Source organism: Orcinus orca, chromosome 1, assembly GCF_937001465.1.
Source record: "Orcinus orca chromosome 1, mOrcOrc1.1, whole genome shotgun sequence".
NCBI lineage: Eukaryota > Metazoa > Chordata > Mammalia > Artiodactyla > Delphinidae > Orcinus > Orcinus orca.
In genome coordinates, this window is record NC_064559.1 from 132,814,227 (window position 1) to 132,833,598 (window position 19,372).

At 33.8% G+C, this 19,372-nt stretch overlaps 1 protein-coding gene across 12 annotated transcripts in view; it reads left to right on the forward strand.

Annotated features, from left to right (window-relative positions):
* The window catches only part of ZNF644 (zinc finger protein 644), a 114,477-nt gene extending 98,388 nt beyond the window's left edge, over positions 1-16,089 (forward strand). For all 12 annotated transcript variants that reach the window (XM_033432426.2, XM_033432468.2, XM_004263010.3 and 9 more), the window contains 2 exons: positions 13,541-13,643; positions 14,391-16,089. In XM_033432426.2, the coding sequence (XP_033288317.1) occupies positions 13,541-13,643; positions 14,391-14,583 (296 nt within the window). In that variant the 3' untranslated portion in view covers positions 14,584-16,089. The remainder of the gene's footprint in view (positions 1-13,540; positions 13,644-14,390) is intronic.
* Positions 16,090-19,372: the final 3,283 nt, after the last annotated feature.

The window sequence follows — 19,372 nt, forward strand, 5'->3', positions numbered from 1 at the left end:
AAGGTAACTGCAGACATTAGAGGCAGGGAGGCAGTGAAAATAAGAGACTGTAGAAACCGGAAATCATCATTATTGTTATCATAACCACTAACTTGTATTGAACACTTCTGTGCGTCAGGCACTATGCTATGCAGCTGACATGCATAACACTTAATCTTCACAACCGCCGTTTCAGTTGTAAGTACTATAATTCTTTGCATTTTATAGGAAACTAGAGCTTTAGAGAACTTAAGCAAGTTGTCCAAACTTATGCAGTTAATAGTAGCAAACTTGAAATTCAAATCAGCGCTGTCTTACCCCTAGATCTTTGTTTTTAGTCACTATTACCTACCACATACAGGATGAAAGCAATTGAAAATCCTATGAAGTTGGGTTCAAGGTGAGGATCATTGTGGTGCAGAGTCTAATTTGAAAGAGCAAGGAGGGGAGAGTTCTCTGGTGGCCTGGTGGTTAGGATTCCAGGCTTTCACTCCTGTGGCCCAGGTTCAATCCCTGGTCGGGGAACTGAGATCCCGCAAGCTGTATGGCACGGCCAAAAAAAATAAAAAGAAAGAAAGGGAAAAAAAAGAAAGGGCAGGGACCCAAGAAATGGTTAGGGCTGTATTAGATTTCAGAGGACTTTAGAAAATGTTCCATTCTGACCATTTGGGCACGTTACATAAATATTCAATAAGGTAGATCTCTCCAGTCCAGATTTTGTAGTCCATTAAAAAAAAATGCCTTTATCTCATATGAAAATCCTTCAAAACATAGTATTAATTGCTTATAACTAACAGATAATGACCCTCCATTGACCAGGGGTGCATTCTCATGAACTCTTTATCATCTAAAAAGTTTCATTAGTTGGGGAAAAAGTAATATAAGATGAATGGGGATACATTTTTATGGGCATCAGAAAAGGAGATGCTGTGTTTAAAATGTTATTAAATACTAACCAAAATATCAGAAGTGTTAGGAAATATGACGTGTGTGTTAGGCAGTCCTAGGGCAAAAAGAAGGGAAATGAAAAGCTGAAGAAAGTCTAGGGTGGTATTTTCCACAGCCCCTACTCACTTTTAAGAAACATAAAAATCACATGCTCCCTTGGAAATTCTGAAACTTTTCCCCTTGTTTTCAAAATCTTCTTGACCAGTAGAGCTACATAAAGGATATTTTTGCTGATTATTCATGGCAGTAAGAAGTTTTTATGGGCTTTATTGTTTTCCAAGTGTAGAACGGAGCACAGGCTCCGGACACACAGGCTCAGCAGCCATGTCTCACGGGCCCAGCCGCTCCGCGGCATGTGGGATCTTCCCAGACCGGGGCACGAACCCGCATCCCCTGCATTGGCAAGCGGACTCCCAACCACTGCACCACCAGGGAAGCCCCCAAGTTTAGAATTCTGTATTATATTTATAAACTCCAGATGCCTATTCTCTTCTTCCATATCAGTTTCACTGGTATAAAGCAATGGTTCCAACCTGTTAGCCAGGAGGTTTCCACTGGGTTATTATAAGGGATTCATCAATTCATATGAGTAAAAGGCATTAATTTTCAAGAATATATAGATGCTGTTTTGATGACTAAAATACAAAATCATTTTTTAAAAAACTTACCTTAATCTAAGTATATCACAAAACTGAGACAATATAAAGGGAAAATAAGTAGAACTAAAGCCTCTGTGCTCCTGGTTCAAGCAGACTTGATTCATGTGAATTGTTAATTATGTGGCCTACTTCGGAAGAAAAAGCTTAGATATCCCTGGATGAAATGGTAAAGGCCTGCTTGGTTACCTGTGATGGAATAAACTCCCAAGCCTTCTTAGAAACCACCAGCTAGCTCCTGGCCTCGTCTCTGGGAACTGGTGGCTTTTTGAGAAAGAGAAATATTCCAGCCAGCCTGAACAGAAGGAAAAGGATGCCCCTCTGTTACTCTAATATTTATTTACTGATGACTCAAATACTTCTAATGTGATGGTTCTCACATGGGGGGGTTATTCACCCTTTTGAGACTTTGAAAGCTATGGGCCCCATCCCAGAAACATGCACTTATCATCCACAGATAAAAAGTTTTATTATATGTAAGCGTTACATATCCCTTGAAGTTTATCATCCATGGGGCCTTCCTCTGGTGAAAAACTAAGAAAGAGGAGATGCCAAATAAAAATGAAGTGTAAAGAACACAAAACTGGGACTCTGGAGCCCTAAGAAATCTTTCTCTTTTTTTAAGAATTAGAAGATGCTTAAAATGCCAGAACTGTGTAACATCAAACTAATTTATATGGTCACAGATATAAATCCTAACTTAACTAAAAGGAAATAATGAAGAAAGTAGGAAAGTTTTGGAATTAAAGACATGGAAGAGGTAGCCATACTTAGAACAGAGTTCAGTTGTCAAGAAAGAATAAACTTCACATATTTAAATTTTGTCCAACGCTGACCTAGTTTATTTATCATCCTTTGGGCAAGTTCAAATGAATTGTTTAATAATTTCCATGTGCCTTCAGTTGTGGATAATCATTTATGAAGCTGTTTTACTGAGGTTTTTTCTTTAGTGGATTTTTATCTAAAGAGACTAGTTCCAAAGGGTTTACTTTATATCCTACATTGCAAATTCAAGACATACTTCTTATTCAAGAATTTATTCTAGTTAATATAGACTACAGTATTGGAAGACTTCTTTTTCAGGTTTTGTTCTCTTTAGATTGTTTTACATGCCCACACAGATTTCTTTTTCCTGGTTGATTCTTTATACAGTCTAATAAGAACATTATTAATTTTCATTAAAAATTAGAAATTTCATACAATTTATAGTAAATGCTTTTAGACTTTTTATTTTAACTGCTGGCTTTTTTGTGTTTAATAATATTTTAATTAAATGATATCTTTTTCATACTGGCAGTATTAAGAACACAGTATATTTACTAAGTTATTAATAGAGTGACGGAGTCTAGTGCCTCTTTCACTCTCACGGGTGTCCTGGATTGCACAATAAATTATAGGGTCACCCTGGTTATTAAAATTTTTTAATATTTAAAATTATTCAAGGCAAAGTGTATTCTATCAACTTAATCTGCAATCAGGAACAACAAAAAATATTTTGCGGTCAGAGTAGCAGTGAATTTTTAACAGGTAAAGAAAGGGAAGTAATTGAAGTCCAAGTAGAGAGAATGCTGTGAAAGTAAATATATCAGTAAGTTGAATGCATGTTTGCACAGTGCTTTTCTGTGGTAACATAGCAATCTGTCGTCTCCTAAAAAGAAAAGAAAATAACAGTGGTATTCAACGTTTTTACTGGAATTCCATTTTACATCTTGACCTTGTATACAAACTCACATTCATACATATACACACTCACTTGTTCACTCACCTGAATTGAGTATGATGCACTCTGATATTTTCTATTTTATTATTTTTAATTAAAAATAATAGTGGTCATGACCCAGTAAATTGATTTACTACCCACTAAGAAGTCACTACCCACAGATTGAAAACACTCCCCTTAAGTGTCTCTTTTAGAAACTGATACTGACTAGAATCAACAACAGTAATAGTTTAGAAATCATAACACTCCTTCTGTGGCAGCAAGTGAATTTTCTTTACTCATTGTATTCAAATGTTTAACTATAGATCATATTTTTCAATCAGCTGCTCACCTTTGGTATTTAAAGTAAATTGGAAATTTCTAGCTACTTAAAATTAATGTAGGAAATATATTTTTACATATGCAAATATGTGGGGGGGGCTTCATTTAATTATCTTCAGAATACTTCCATGATAATATTTTGGAAGTAAAACATGATGGTTGCTGTTCTACAACAACAGACTCGTCATTATAATTAAAGAATGACTTTTCCAGTGAGAAAAAAATAACTTAAAGAAATTGATACTAGATCCTTTTCAGTCAGTAACACTAATGCAATATGTCTGCATTCTTTTTTAGTGAAGTCATTGTTTTATTTTTCATACCATCCACTTTTAAGCGGAATAGTAGATTATGTGTTACTTAATGGGATCTTTTGCCTGTTTTCAGCTTTAATGGTATAATTGGCCATAGGGGCCTGCAACAACAAGTGCTAATGAACATATAACACAGTGCCAGGTGCCGAGTGGGTATATAAAAGCCACTAGAAAAATAATTCTTTTATTGTAGAAAGTGCTGTAGGAATTCTTTCTGCTGTGAGGGAAAGAAAAAAATAGTATTGTAAAAGCTTTTCAAGGTGTATTACTTGTCCTTTCATGAGTGTCTTCTGTGGTATCTTTTAAAATATTATAATATTGCATCTTCAAGAAACCACATCCTTTTATAGTGATTCATTCAACCTGAAAGAGTATAAGAAAATTTCAATCTTATTGTGATTAAACTCTAAAGGAGCAAACCAGCTTCTAATTAAACCAAATACCTGGATAATTCCTCCAGACTAGGCTGTATGAGGGATACATAATGAGATATGACCCTGTATTAAAGAACTTAGGAAAGCATTATTGGCAATACACACAAAACTATCAAAGTTAGAGAACTATGCAAGATACTATACACATTAATAGTATATTGACTGTATGTGCTCTAGGAGGTCAAGTTGTTTGTTTAGTCTAGGCGTCCTATCGAGGGGAGCTGGGAATTAAGTTGAGTTTGTTTTTTCCTACTGTTTTTTTTTTTACTGTTTGTCGCCTTGTTAAATAGAGCCTCAAAAAGAAAGAAAAAGGAAGAAAAGATAGCTCATGCTGATATGTTTCTTACAATGTTTAAAGTGGGAGGGAAAAGTAAAAACAATAGTCAAATAATTAATTTCCGTTCATTCAACAAAAGTTTTAGCTGTTTATTGTTGTACCAGGACTGTGCTAGCTCTGAGGCTATAAAGACCCTGCACTCCAGCTGCATAAACTTAATGATGGTGATCTGTTAGGACAAGGACAAATGTACTGTTGCAGAAAGCTTTGTAAGGTTTCAGCTAGACCCTGAACGTGAAGATTGAGTAGTTTTAAACAGAAGAAGAGATGAAGTAGGACATTCCAGGTAGAGAGAACAACATAGCGTGGGATAAAGGGATGGAATTTGGAGTTCAAAAGGTGTTGGGAGAATCAGTTGTAGGTGTTTAGGAAGATGATAACACCAGAAAGGTGGGGTTGATGCTTTGAGTGCTTGCTAAAAAATTTAAGAAGTCATCGAAGAATTTTTTAAAATAAGGAAATGACGTGTTCAGATTTGTATTTGAAAAAGCTGTTTCTCATAACACTGAAAGATGGGTTTCTGTAGTTTCTTGGCTATAACTTATTCTGTGGTACTATTCTTCTTCCTATTTTTTTTTTTTTTTTTTTACTGATCTGGTACTATTCTTCATTAAGAGTGTATGTCTGTATGTATTTGTCTGCCCAGTAATGTGTGATTTATTCAGGATTAGCAAGGTAGTGAATGGTTCAAGTTGAGTAAATTTTCTGGATAATGGATGACTAGTGTCAAAGTTGATTTCATCCTAACCATTTTTATGGTAGTGCTTCTAAAACGTTATTCTTGTTTTTGCCTTGTGAAACAGTAGACTGAATATAATTTAATTATTTGAGTATTTAGAGTCACGCTTACGGATGCTAATTGTTGTATTATGCCAGCAAAAATCGGGCTATTTGCCCACAATACTGAAAAGCGATTGGCTGATTCATTCACTAATTCAACAAGCATTTTTTTCGGCTTCTTGGTGGTTTATGTATTATGCTAAGTATTACAGAGATAAATTGGAACTTACAATATGGTAGAAGCGCATATATGCATAACTAATACAAAACAAATTTTAAGTGCCAAATTATAAGTGTGCATGAAATACTGTGGAAGTTAGGATGAAGAGGAAGGTATTTTCAGCTAGACCAGGGCCCAGCAAGGTTTTTGGAAGTAGAATCTGATTTGGACCTTGAAAGATAGTTAATTGAAATGGAAATGGGGGTCAGGGGTGGGGAAGGAGCAACTTGGGACTGTGTGGAAAGTTTATTGAAAACACTAGGAAGTAGGAGATAAGGGAATAGAGTTGGACAAGTAAAGGACATAGAATGCTAGAATGCTAACCCGTGATGCTGGAATTAATTTTGTAGGGAGGAGCCAGTAAAGGTTTTTTTTTTTTAAGAATTTGTGTGAAGCTTTTAAAACTGTTTTTTAAATAAAAGTTAAAGGAGTTGGTGGGGAAGTGGAGAAATTGTAGATGAGGTCATTTTAGGAGTCCTGAACCAGGATAATGGCAATAGGAATGTAAAGGAGGGATAGAAATGTCTGGATAATATTATGGAAGTTAAGTAAGCAGAACTTGGCAGATTAGTTAGGGGTACAAGAATACGAGGAAAGAGAAGGAGATGGGTCAACGTTTTAAACCTTGTTATTGGGAAGATGGTTATACCAATAGAGTTAATGAGTCTGCTACCGGGGTGTTTGGTAAGAGAACGGTGGGCTTCATTACTTCTCTGGCTGTCATTTATCTAGCAACACAACATCATCTAGGTATGTACTGTTAACAAAGCAAACAATCACACTTACTCAATCAGTAAGTTTGTTTTTGGGAGAATGGAGCCTAAGAGTTTTGTACTATTGTAGCATAAAATATTTACATTTTATGATGCCTGCTTTTGCTGGTCATCGGTTATACAACTTAGGAATTCTATTTGATAATCTTTTTTGACCAATATTTTGTTTTTCATAAAAGTGTTAACTAGTCCCCTAGTGTTCCTATTGGTTCTGTTACTTACCAATTTTCAAGTTTTGTTTTGTTTTTTTAACAATTGACTTAATCTGGATATTTATGTTTGAATTTTTTTAACTTGTCTGATATTTTTACATCCTTAGTTGTAGTGTTGTGTTTGTTATGATTTATGTTCTGACATGAATCTCTTGAATGCTGTTTATAATCTGGATTAAAATTTAGTAGATTTTACAATAAAAAAGTATGTTCTGGCCAGACCAAACTGTAGGCAGATCCACTTCAAGTGACTTTATGGAAATAATAAAATAATACACAGATTTTTTCTTTTGGAGGTTAGGGCAAGAGGATGGCTTGCTGGAGACTGGTGGTCCCTCACTTAAGTAAGAAGTGGAAAAGTAGGATTTACTGTTTTTTTGTTGTGTCTGGAGTTTGAGGAATAAGGTTAATTCTTGCTGTCCAGTGTTTAAAGTATATATTTAATTGTGGCCTTAGCTGGAAGTTAGCTAAACCAGAAATTACCTAGTCAACACCATGTTTGTTAATAGTTCAGATTTTGGCTGGAATGTAAAAAAATACTTCAGAATTATAAAAAGCCAAATCAGATCTATTGGGATTATAGATTTGTGATATTTAGATTTATGATTATTATGAACTCTATCTAATTTAAGTTGAACATGATTATATTAAAGATAAGTTAACAAATTTTTAGGTAAGTTCATTTCCTTAACTAATTTTGAATAGGAACAATCATTTAGTTACTTCTACTAAATATGAAGTGGTAATTTGGAAATACACTTTTAGAGGGCAGGGAGTGTGATTATATTCAGGTGATTCTAAACAAATGTGATTTAGAGCAGATTTGCCATTGTGTATTTTAATGTTTATTCCAATTTTAGATATGTCTTTGTCTTAGAAAAGTGGTTGATATTCAATGCCTATTGGGTTTAGTAAAACAGCATGCAAATCCAACCTACCTTAAGGAGAAATTTTAAGGTTTTTTTTTTCTTACCTGTTACCACAGGTACCTGTTAACTCTTAACTGAACAATAAACAGCTTATACCTGGGGGATTGTTAGTTTTTAGCTTTTTGCAACCTATAAAAAACTAGTCTGCCTCCAATTTCTGTTTATAAAGATGTGTGATAAAGTTTCATATTTATGTTTAGCTTTTCCCTTCACATTGATAATGCTCAAAGTATCATTTTACTAATCATTCCCTCTACTTTGAAATAGCAGAGGCTTCTAGATATTGAATGTATCGATATGTACTTTTTCTTGTCCCAAGTAGATAACTTTCTTTGAACCAAGCATATAAAGCTGTTGCTACCCTTAATACAACCTCCTACTTTGTAGGGCAAACTCAAGCTACCTGACTCCTCTAGACTAATATTAAGCCATCAACTTAATACTTACAGCAAAGGAAATCTGCTTTTCAGATATTTTTCACTTCATTCTCTTCCAGGTAGAATGTTAAATCATGCTATACCTAATTAACTTTGCCATAATTGCCCTGTGATTCTAGGTTAGTTACTGTTTTTAGTTATTGAGAATGGAAACTCCAAAAATAATGAAAGTAACTTAGGGTACTAAAAAAAAATCCAATTTTAGAGTGAAACTATCAAGGGAAAATGATAATGAAAATATGCTTCTGAGGTTGCTAATTGTGTATCTATATGTTTAATTCTGATTGGAAGGGGAACATTGCTTTCATAACAATAAACTACTTAAACTGCTTTATGTGTCCATCTTGGGAAAAATGACTGGTTTGATTATGGCAGTGTAGGTAGGAATGAAGAGCTGGTGTTGGGAGTAGGGACGTCCTTTCCATTTTTAATGGGCTATATAGAGAGTGGGATTTAACGATTTTTCTCTTAATAGGTATTTTTTTTTTATGGGCCAAGAGATTAAGAGGTAGAACTGAGGGCAGCCTTTCTCATTTAGGGTAGTTGTTACTCAGGACCCAGAACTGGCTACATAATTTGCAGGATCCAGTGCAAAATGAAAATACAGCGCCTCATGTTCAAAAATTATTAGGAATATCAAGACTGCAACAGCAGAGCATTAGACCAAGTATGGGACACTATAAGACCGCACAGATCGAACACTCACAAAGTCTGTCTTGCAGGCGCTTTTTGCAAAGAGGAAAGTATACACTGAAGAACAAAGAATTTAGCTTCTCAACAAATGACTTTCCCAAACCCACATCCGTATTTTATACAGGCTAACACGTTTCTCCTCACCCCCTTAGTTGGGGCTGAGGGAAAGAAAATGCTGTTGGCACAGTCTTTTATATGCTTTTGGCTTATGAACCTTGAAGGATAATGGAAGCAACTAGAATTGAGTTTGTTTATCCATCTCATACTTCTGCACCCCTTGGGACATATGCATCCTCTTCCTCCCTCGCCACTGGGACCACCGTCTCCATCACCAGCTTGTTAATAATGGTGGTAGGAATGTTGGGCTTATCTGTTTATGTCATTTTTATCGCTACTGTTTTCCTGAATGAGCTCATAGCTACAATTGCATGCTCACCTTGTACAGGCCAACTAGATGGAGAAGAAATTTTCTTCCCTCTAGTAGGGCTATAGCATGCCTCTTATTTTGGATGTGTATAATCTGGCCATTATACTAAGTTTGACTTTACCCTAAATATGCCAACAACCAGTTAGGAACAAAACAGAAGAAATAGGGCTTTTGACTAAACAGGCAGGGAAGGGTGATTGCAAATAACAGTATTTTGGTGGTGAATGTTAATTTAGTTATGATGTTAGTTCTTTACCATAGAGGCTTCAGATGTTTTTAAGAAATAAATCTCCATTCTTTGAGGTCATTTGTGTAGTGAATTAAAAAGAAAATGAAATTCATTGAAGCAGTTATTGTATATAATGGGCAGAAAGGTGGAAGTGGCAAAAGGACTTATGTAAGAGCCCAAAGTAAATTACTTTTTTTCTATGTATAAAACTAATGTCTCAGAAAACAGATTTGAATTTGTATCTGTCGTATTATTTATTGATTTGCTTTTTGCTGATCCAGTTTAGTTCTTTAGGTACAATTGTTGTTTTGTTGTTGTTGTTGTATTTCGTAGCATAGCAGTATGATGTTCTTTTTGAGGGCTCATAAGTCTGCTGTATTTCTGTCTCATTCCTATTTGATCAAACCAGCTGTTTTACTGAAAGGTATATTCTGAAAAAATTTTTATATGACCTTACAGCTCAGCTCAATTCATTCTTCTTACAAGTAAAATATTACTACCAGTAGCAATGTAGATCTTTTATAAATCAGATAACTTCAAAGTTTTTTTTTTATAGTCTTCCGGTTAAAACTGATCACTTTAAACATGTCCTGCCACCCTAAATAGGAAGATCTGAGTAACTGGGTTTATTCATTTCTAAAGAAGTATTTATACTCAAGAAAAAGAAAATTAAGAATTTCTAAAACTAATCTAGTATTTTTTGTAAATTTCAAGTATAGAATCAATGTTAGATTTGAAATACTTTGGAACAGAAAAACGGTATGTGTGTGTTTTGATTTTTGACAGTACCAAGTAATTGCAAATAAAATTCTGTTGTAAAGAAAGGCTTTGTATAAAGTTATCTATTTGACAGATTATTCATATAAACAACTTCAATAAACTTTAGGCTATTTGTCAGAAATATTGATGAGCCGCATTATACTAAAACTGACTGTGTTAGTGATGTTGTTTTTAATGTTCTAACAATTCCTGGTACAGTCCAGAATAAAACTGCTTTTCCCTCTAGAGACAATAAAATCTGTTAAATGAGAACATTTGTATAATAGACATGTTTGTACATCATCTTTTTCATTTAGTGGAACATTTTGGAATATTCTTTTTTTTATATACCGATTTTTCTAAAATTTTGGGCAGTATTGTAGGGGTGATGGTTGGATGTTGATATTAGAAAAAATTATTCCTGTCAAATGTATTCATATTTTACTTCCTAAAATAAATGACATTTCAAGGGGTAAAAAATTTTAAAGTGATGATGGAGATATTAAGATACGGAGATACTTATGTGTAAATTACCAGAGTCCCCTGGTTTTTAATATCTTAACTTTATGGACAAGTTTCCAAGGATTCCCGGTTCATGTGATTCCCTAAACTTATGTGGAACTCTGGATACTGGAGATTCTCAATCATATTCTGACAGAGTTGTCCTACTTTCCAAAGTCATAATACCTTCAAATACTAATTACTACAAAAACTATGGTATTCTCACTTAAAATTTAGATCTGATCATTCATAAAAACAGCCATAAACTTAAGAGTGTCTAGAGTTCATAAAGTATCAAAAGTCAGAAAAAAAATTTTTTTCCCTCGATTAAAGTCAAAAACATTTCTATACCTGAGTAAACATTTCCAGTTCCTTTTTTTTTTTTTTTTTTTTCTCCTGTACGCTGGCCGCTCACTGCTGTGGCCTCTCCCGCTGCAGAGCACAGGCTCCGGACGCGCCGGCTCAGCGGCCATGGCTCACGGGCCCAGCCGCTCCACGGCATGTGGGATCTTCCCGGACCGGGGCACGAACCCATGTCCCCTGCATCGGCAGGCGGACTCTCAACCACTGCGCCACCAGGGAAGCCCTCCAGTTCCATTTTTTAAAGTATCACAGCATCTAAATGTAACTTAAATGCTTTGTAACTGATAAAACATTCTTTTGCGTGCTTCCCCATCACCCTCTGTCCTTCTCCCTCAATTTGCTTTACACACCTAACATTAGCATTCTGTGAACAAATATTTAACGGATTGTTAAAATGTATTTTATTTGTATCCTACAGTAATTTATTTACATTTTAAAAGGAAATTTGAATACAGTGTGGCAATTTTGACAACCAGCAAGCTCATCAAAGTAAGATTCTATCTGTAATCTCATGATATACCAAATGCTTGCTCTGTTCCACGTAACAGGGACAGGGATTGTGTGTAGTTTACCTTATAGATAGGGAAAGAGTAGCTGACATCTAGTAGCACTTAGCCCTTTGAGTTCCTTAAACTCTTTACTTCTAGTGTATGAATTTCTTTAAAATTCACCTAAATTCAAATTGCTCACCAAAGCAACTAGGAAAAAGAAAGTGCTGACTACAGAGTATGTGTTACCTCATTCTTCTTACTGGTTATGAAGAACCTAGTTTCTGCATAGAAGCTAGACTGGCCACTGAAGAATTTAAGTGTGACTGCTAGCAACATTCATTTAAACAAATGATACAGAAATGTTCTACAGGAACTATAGTGTATATTACCTAGCGGTAGAACAGATTTCTGTTCATATGCTGTCTAAATGTCAAAGGTTAAATTGCTGGGTTTTTCTTTATTTTTCACTCCAGAAGTATTTGTTGAGTTCCTACTATGTGCCAGACTCTTGAATGAGCTAACTAATGAGAACCTTGTAAGATTTTTCTGTTCCAGATTTTGGTTGTTTAACTTTGAAGTAGCCATTCTTTAATACTTAACTTGACTTCCTATATAGTTCTTTACTTATTAGATTCTTCTTCTGAGGATAAACAGAGAAAGACTGTAAGACCTAGATTTTACTTTTAAAGAGGCAGGTGACAGGAAGCGAAAAACAGTGGCTTGAATGAGATTTAGGCTTCTCATGGTTTTTAATTTTCTATATGACATTTCTGTTAGCATTGCCACTTGACTACTGTAAGAAACTATGTTTATTGGTTTTGTAATAGTAGCATCTATTCTTTTGGAACCCAGACTTCGAACAGTTCATTTCACGCAATCATTGAATAGCTAGTTCCTATTCTCTCTTACCTAGAATTTTTCCAGGGGATTTCATGTGACAGGTTAACAGAAGAAAAGCCATTTGGACAACTCTTCTGTTACATTTGTTTCCCTCCCCCTTGGATCCCTAGAGATAAATTCTTACCATCTCTTCCTGCTAATTGACCAGCAGCACCCTGGAATACTATCATCCCTTTGTCTAAAGGAATGGCGTAGTTTTATTCAAAGAATAAAATGTTATGTCCTGTCTATTCCTACCTATAAAAAATACCTTTTTTCTTTATTAAATTAGATTTTTTTTGTAATAAATGATTGAAGGAAAAGTCAAGTAACAGAAAAATTTCAAGAACAATTAGCACTAGAATTTTGATCCACTTTAATGTAAAAATCTTGTTTTCCCCTTTTTAATCACATTTTTAAAATAAGGTATAGGAGAAAATATAAAAGGAAAAAAACGTAACAAATAGCAGTTAACTTCTGGTCCATTTATGAACTTATGTGAGGTAATCTGGATCTGTATTTGTTTTCTAGGAAAATAAAACATGTGCTTGTTTATGCAATACAGATTGAGTTTAAAAATGAAAGTTGAGCATTGTTTGCCCTTTCAGATGTAGGGCTAGCATATAATTTTAAGAGCTATTTATTATTATAAAATTCAAAGTGAATTGGTATATAAAATTGATTTTTCATTGAACTTTTTACTGTTTTCATAGCATGTGAGATCTGATTAATGGAGAAGTAATCAAATGCAAACTTAATGATCTCACATAAAAGGTTATAGTTTTCCTGGAAATAAGATTTAACCAGATGTTAATGTATATATATGATCATAAGAGAAAAGATTACATTGCTGTAATAATTGACCAATTTAGTCATTTCAAGTTATTTTAGTTACATTTTCTCAGTTCTAGTTTGATATGGTAAAGCATTATTTGAAAAAGGAGTGCAGGAAGAGTATATGCTGATAATATTACTGCTGTTAGAGAACCAGCTGCAAGTTAGTGCATGCTTTAGGGAATACAAATGAATACAGACTTTTTCTAACTTGATTTAGATGGTCTGACCTCCCTAGAAGTATAGTATGTATATATACTTGGAATATATGAGAAATGTTAAGTCTTTTTCTTCCCTTTTTTAGCTTTAGATTGTAAGCAAAAGAAATCAAGGTCAAGATCTGGAAGCAAGAAGAAAATGCTAACATTACCTCATGGTGCTGACGAGGTTTACATTCTCCGATGCAGGTATATGCCTATATTGCCAAATCGGCTCAGTTTCTTCAGATTTTGCTTTGAGACATACTAGCTATTTTATTCAGGATTTTTAGTTTGTGGCAGAAGGTGCATTCTCAAAAATCAAGTTACAAATGAACTTTTGGAGACAGACTTAAAATCTTATATGTCTCATAATATGCTATACTTCAACAACTAATGAATCAAGGTTTTTACATTAGCTAGGATACTGTGATTTGTAAAAGTGTCTTTTGTTTTTGTTGTGTTTTATTTGTGTGCTTTGTTTGGTTTAATTTGATATTTTTTTAGTTGTCTTGAGTTCCTGCTTATTGGGAATATATTTTCTCTCCACTCATACTTCTAAGTGTAGCTATACAAACTCATTCACACCTTCCATACTCATCTTCATGCAGTTTAAGGAATTCTGAATTGGGGAGTGGTCTTTTGAAAAGAATAGTGCATTTTGGAATTAAGAGTTGTTTTAAATATATTAAGATGTGTAGACTTTAAGACCTTTTAATTAATTTTAACCTAATAGTAATGTTCCCATCTCTACAAATATTAGTGGAGTTATTATGAATCGGCAGTTTTGATATTGTATTAAAGCATTTTGACTTTATAGGTGTTTAGAAACTATTGTCAAGTACTATCTCCAATACAGAGTAAAGTTTGCTCCTGTGTTTATGGATTTTATGGGAATTGGTTTTAAATAAAGGGAATTGGTCATGTTAAGAGAACTGTTATCAACTTCTTCTCTAGGTTTTGTGGCCTAGTCTTTCGTGGACCATTGTCTGTTCAGGAAGACTGGATTAAGCACTTACAACGACACATTGTAAACGCTAATCTTCCACGGACTGGAGCTGGCATGGTGGAAGTCACGTCACTACTCAAAAAGCCTGCCTCCATTACAGAAACTTCATTTTCTCTACTAATGGCAGAAGCAGCTTCATAGAACAAGAAAACCTTTTAAATAGCAAATTTGAATTGGATGTAAATTTGAAATTCTTTGTCTTTTTTTTAAAGCCACATTAAATTATCCGTTTATAAATACTAAAGCAGGAAAATGGGGAAAAGTGAATGACAGTGACATCAGAGCAAATTGAGTGCTTCAAACAGTAAGTAGTCTCTATATTTTGTATAGGATGGGAGATGTGTTTCTGAGGTTTACTACGTTTTGTCAGTTAACTGTGTTCACTCAATGATAGATCAGTACACGTAAGCAGTCATTAATAAACTGTTGCACATGGATACTTAAAGACAGACTTATTGGAAAATTATGTTTTCTGCAGTGTTACCAGAATCAAGGTTCTGTTTATTCCCCACAAGACTTGCATTGAAAATTAAGATATTATATTTTGTTTGTATATATTTAGTGTTTTGTATAATACCAGGAACCGCTAACTAAATTTACTCAACTTAGGGCATTAAATATCATGTACTTCATAGTTTGAGACTGTTCACTCAAATAGGGCAGAGTACTATTCTATCTAGATGTGTAAGTGTTTTTTTAAAATCACATGGAACGGTTTTTTTTATACTAAAAAGTGGAGGGAGATTTGTTTAAACAAGTATTTCTAAAAGAAATATGTACATAGTCCTGGAAATTATTCATGGTAAGGAAATATTCTTTACTCCAGTTGCATTTCTCAGACAATAAAGTGGTGCATCCATGCTACCTCCTACTTTGTCAACAAAGATGCTATTTACCCTTTACATTTTTGTATCATAATAGATTTTAAAAATCTAATGTTCTTTATTGCAAGACATCCTTTTGTTAACAGATTTGTTTCTTTTTAATGTTTTACCTAAAATTTGACATGCTTACAGGACAGGTTTGCCTCTTACTTTATTTAACATTGTAGAAATGTAATTAATAAACAATGCTCACTACACAGTTTAGAATAGGCTTTCTCATTTATATTCTCCTCCAAATTTGATCAGTTAGCAAAACTTAATACACCAATTGAAATATTTCTACATATGATGAGAATGTTTACAATTTAAATTTTAGAACTTGTTTTGGATGTGACTATATGTACGAAAATCGTGTAACACTATGCTCATGCTAAGAACCGACATAATGGAATTACTGAAATAAATGTGCTGTGAGGAATGGAAAATATGGTGCAGATGTCTTGGTCATGATAAATTGTGATTCTCCTTTTAAACTCTTCCCAAAAGCAAATTAATTATTTTAATCTGAAATTAAATTCCTTTACAAATAACAGTTTTTGTATGCAAGCACCATTTCATTTTATTTCATGTAGTATGGCTAATACTATAGTTGAAACAAGGATATGCATTGATACTTTTCTTCGTATGTAAATAAAGTTAAGAGCAGTTAAAATAAGGAGTATTTTGGTAGAGTATATACATACCTCACTGCCAGTGAAATTGCTTTCCTATGGTATATCTCCTTACCAGAAAAATCTCTAAATAAAAAAAGACTTAAAGAAAATTATAATGTCTATAGTGTGAAACATTTCTTATTTTTATCACTGGTGGAAATGGTCCACTTGAAGTTGTGTTTCATTTGATTTATGTTGTTTATACTTAGCAGGTTACTTTATTCACATACTTTATATGTAAAATTAGGAAATTGAACAAAATGGATCATTCCCAACCAATGGTCTCCTGATCCCTGGGTTACTAGATAAGGGGAAAAGTACTTATAAGTTATTCTCATTTTTCCAAAGGCCTCATAGAAACTGTTTGCTTCTCTATAATGGTGAGTCTAACTAAAACATCAAATTTCTTAACTTTTGACTGAAAATTTACCAAGTCTGTGTATACCAGTATTCTCTTACTGAATAAGTTTCATTGATATGAATATATTCTGTATTTAAATAGAATATATATTTTTCATTGGAAGTCATACTACTACATAGCAAGTACAGTTCAGAAATTAAGGGGAAAAAAAAGATTCCTGGTGGGAAGACTAGCAATCACTAGAGCCCCTTTCAACTCTAATGTTTATAGTTCTTTGATTTAATTAAGCCAACTATCAAGATGTAGGAATATAAATAGGTAGTTTGACCACAGATTTCATAAGCAAACCTAGATTACGTTTTTTATGTTAAACTATTTCTAAAACAATATTTCTCCTTCTGGATATAAAAAGAATTAAATCATCAAAATACAATAATTCAAATTGGAAACAGTAAGCTAGAGGGATTCCTGAAAAGTAAATTAAACACAGAACATTTTTCATAATAAAGATATTTGGGTTTCAAAATTTTAAAAACTTCTTAGGGAGCAAAGTTTGTCTTTTATTTGGCAACTAGAAAGTTAATGATATATTTTAATTTGGCTTCCACTGGAAGAAAATTATAACATATTGTCTTAAGTTACATGATAGAGTTTCATGTTAAAACATGCACTATTTCAGTATTCAGTATTGTTGAATTTTCTTTTATAATTCCTTTATTATTGCCTAAGATGTTTGAGCCTCTTTTGTATTTGAGCTTCTTTTTCTTTTTTAAAAAAATCTTGTTAAAAGCATTGATTTATTTAATAGCATCAAGACAAAAAAGTTAACTTCTTCAAAAGTAGTATTTTCCACTATGCTTCTTTAGAATATATTTAGAACCATGGCATAGCTATAATATCTCTATTTTAGATTTCACATGCTTAGTTACGGGTTAGAGGGAATAATAGTTTTTCAGTAGTAATTTAATTAGACAAAGTTTCTTTTAAGGACATACACATAACCTCTCAGGGACTATACAGTTAAAACATACTGGTCCAAAATATAGCTTTGATTTTTTTTTTCTTCACTAAAAAATTGTAATATATGCTCATTTTAGAAATATTAAGAAAATGAAAAAGTAAAAAATGGGGAAAATCTCCTGTGGTATTATGACTCAAACACATTTACTTTTTTTTTTTTTTTTTTCTGTATATGATCTTTATTACATTCTGGTAGTTTTTGTCAATTCCTATTTTGGGTACATTTGTCACGATGGAGTACTGAATACAGTTTATCTGCATCATTATATATGACTGTGTATGACCTTCATTCTGAAACACATTTACTTTTAACAGCTTGTTATGTTTCTCATATTGTTTCAATATAGTTATGAATGTAGTAATATTATAATTTATCCCAGTATCCCATTTTCCCAAGTTTATTTGAAATTTAAGTACTGCATTGTATAGACTAACCTTTGAATACTCAATCTTGAGCATTTTCCACCAACAACAACCAGTTCTCTGATTCTCCAGACACCAGTTCGGTGTCGAACAGTTCAAGTCAATTCTGACATTAACTACCATGGGTTAAAGGGCTCAGTCCCACAAGACTGCCCACACTTGAGATGCCACTCACAAGTATCAGGTCACCCATACTTGTGATCAGCTGGCTATAAATCAAAGGTTGCCACAACCCACTCTTCAGGTTCAATAATTTGCTAGAGTGGCTCAGAGAACTCAGAAAAATACTTGACTTTAACAGTTTATTATAAAGAACATAACTCAGGAACAGTGAAATGGAAGAGATGCATAGGGCAAGGTGTGCTGGGAAGGAGGTGGCATGGAGCTTCCATGCTTTCTCTGGTGCGCCACCCTCCCAGCACCTTGATGTGTTCGCCAACCCAGAAGCCCATCCCTTAGGGGGGTATTATGGAGGTTTCATTATGTAGGCATAATTAATTAAATAATTGGCCATTGGTGATTAACTCAATCTCTAGCTCCTTTCCTTTCCCTGGAGGTTTCGGCAGGGTAGCGGGACAAAAAACTCCAACCCTCTAATCATGCCTTGGTCTCTCTGGTGACCCACTCCCATTCTGAAGCTATCTGGGGGCCCCCAGCCACCAGTCATGTCATTAGCTTATGAAAGACACTCTCATCACTCTGGAGATTGCAAGCGTTTTAGGAGATGTATGCCAGGAGCCAGGGACAAAGACCAAATATTTATTTTCTATTATATCACGCTAGATGTAAAGCCTCTCTGTGACAAAAACTAGTCAGCATCAATGATATTTCAAACCATGGACTATAATTAAGCATTTACCCCTGGTATGGAAGGTAGCTATCCAATTTATTGCAAAAATGGGAACTTGTTTTCTTATTCTGAGGGCCAGTCAAGTTCAGTTATTGATCTTTAGTCAATAGTTCGTAACTTTAATTTCTCGATTCTTTAGCCTACATTATAGACATAGGTACAACCTTCATTTTTCTTGATTACTTTGATTACAAATAATTGAATAATACTTTTAATTGCTTAGGTGTAAACAACAGTAACAAGTAAAACTTACAGAATTGATACCTCATTCTTACATTAAGTCAGAGGTCAAGGTGAACAAAGAGTGGCATATAATCTAATAAATAATCACTAGGGTTTTTCCTTTTTATTAAAGTTTTAGACAAGAAAAAATAAATGGACTTCCTCCACAGTAAAAATTTGTCATATTTCTATTCTAGTCTTGTTCTTCTATTTTATAGACGTTTCCTTTTTAAAAAAACACGAGATCATGCTGTGTAGAAATTAACCCTTTATTCTCTTAGCTGTAGATCCACAAGCATTTTCATACCACTGCATATTATTCTTAAATATACTTTCAATTTTTGCATAATGTTCCATTGTACCACATAGTATTTACACCTCCATTGTTGACCATTTTATGTTGTCTCTAGGATTTTGGAATTATAAAGAATGCTTTTGACGAACATTTCTTGCAGTACATTGTACACATCCAAAATTATTTTGTTAGGATGAACTTCTAGTAGTAGAATTGGTAGAT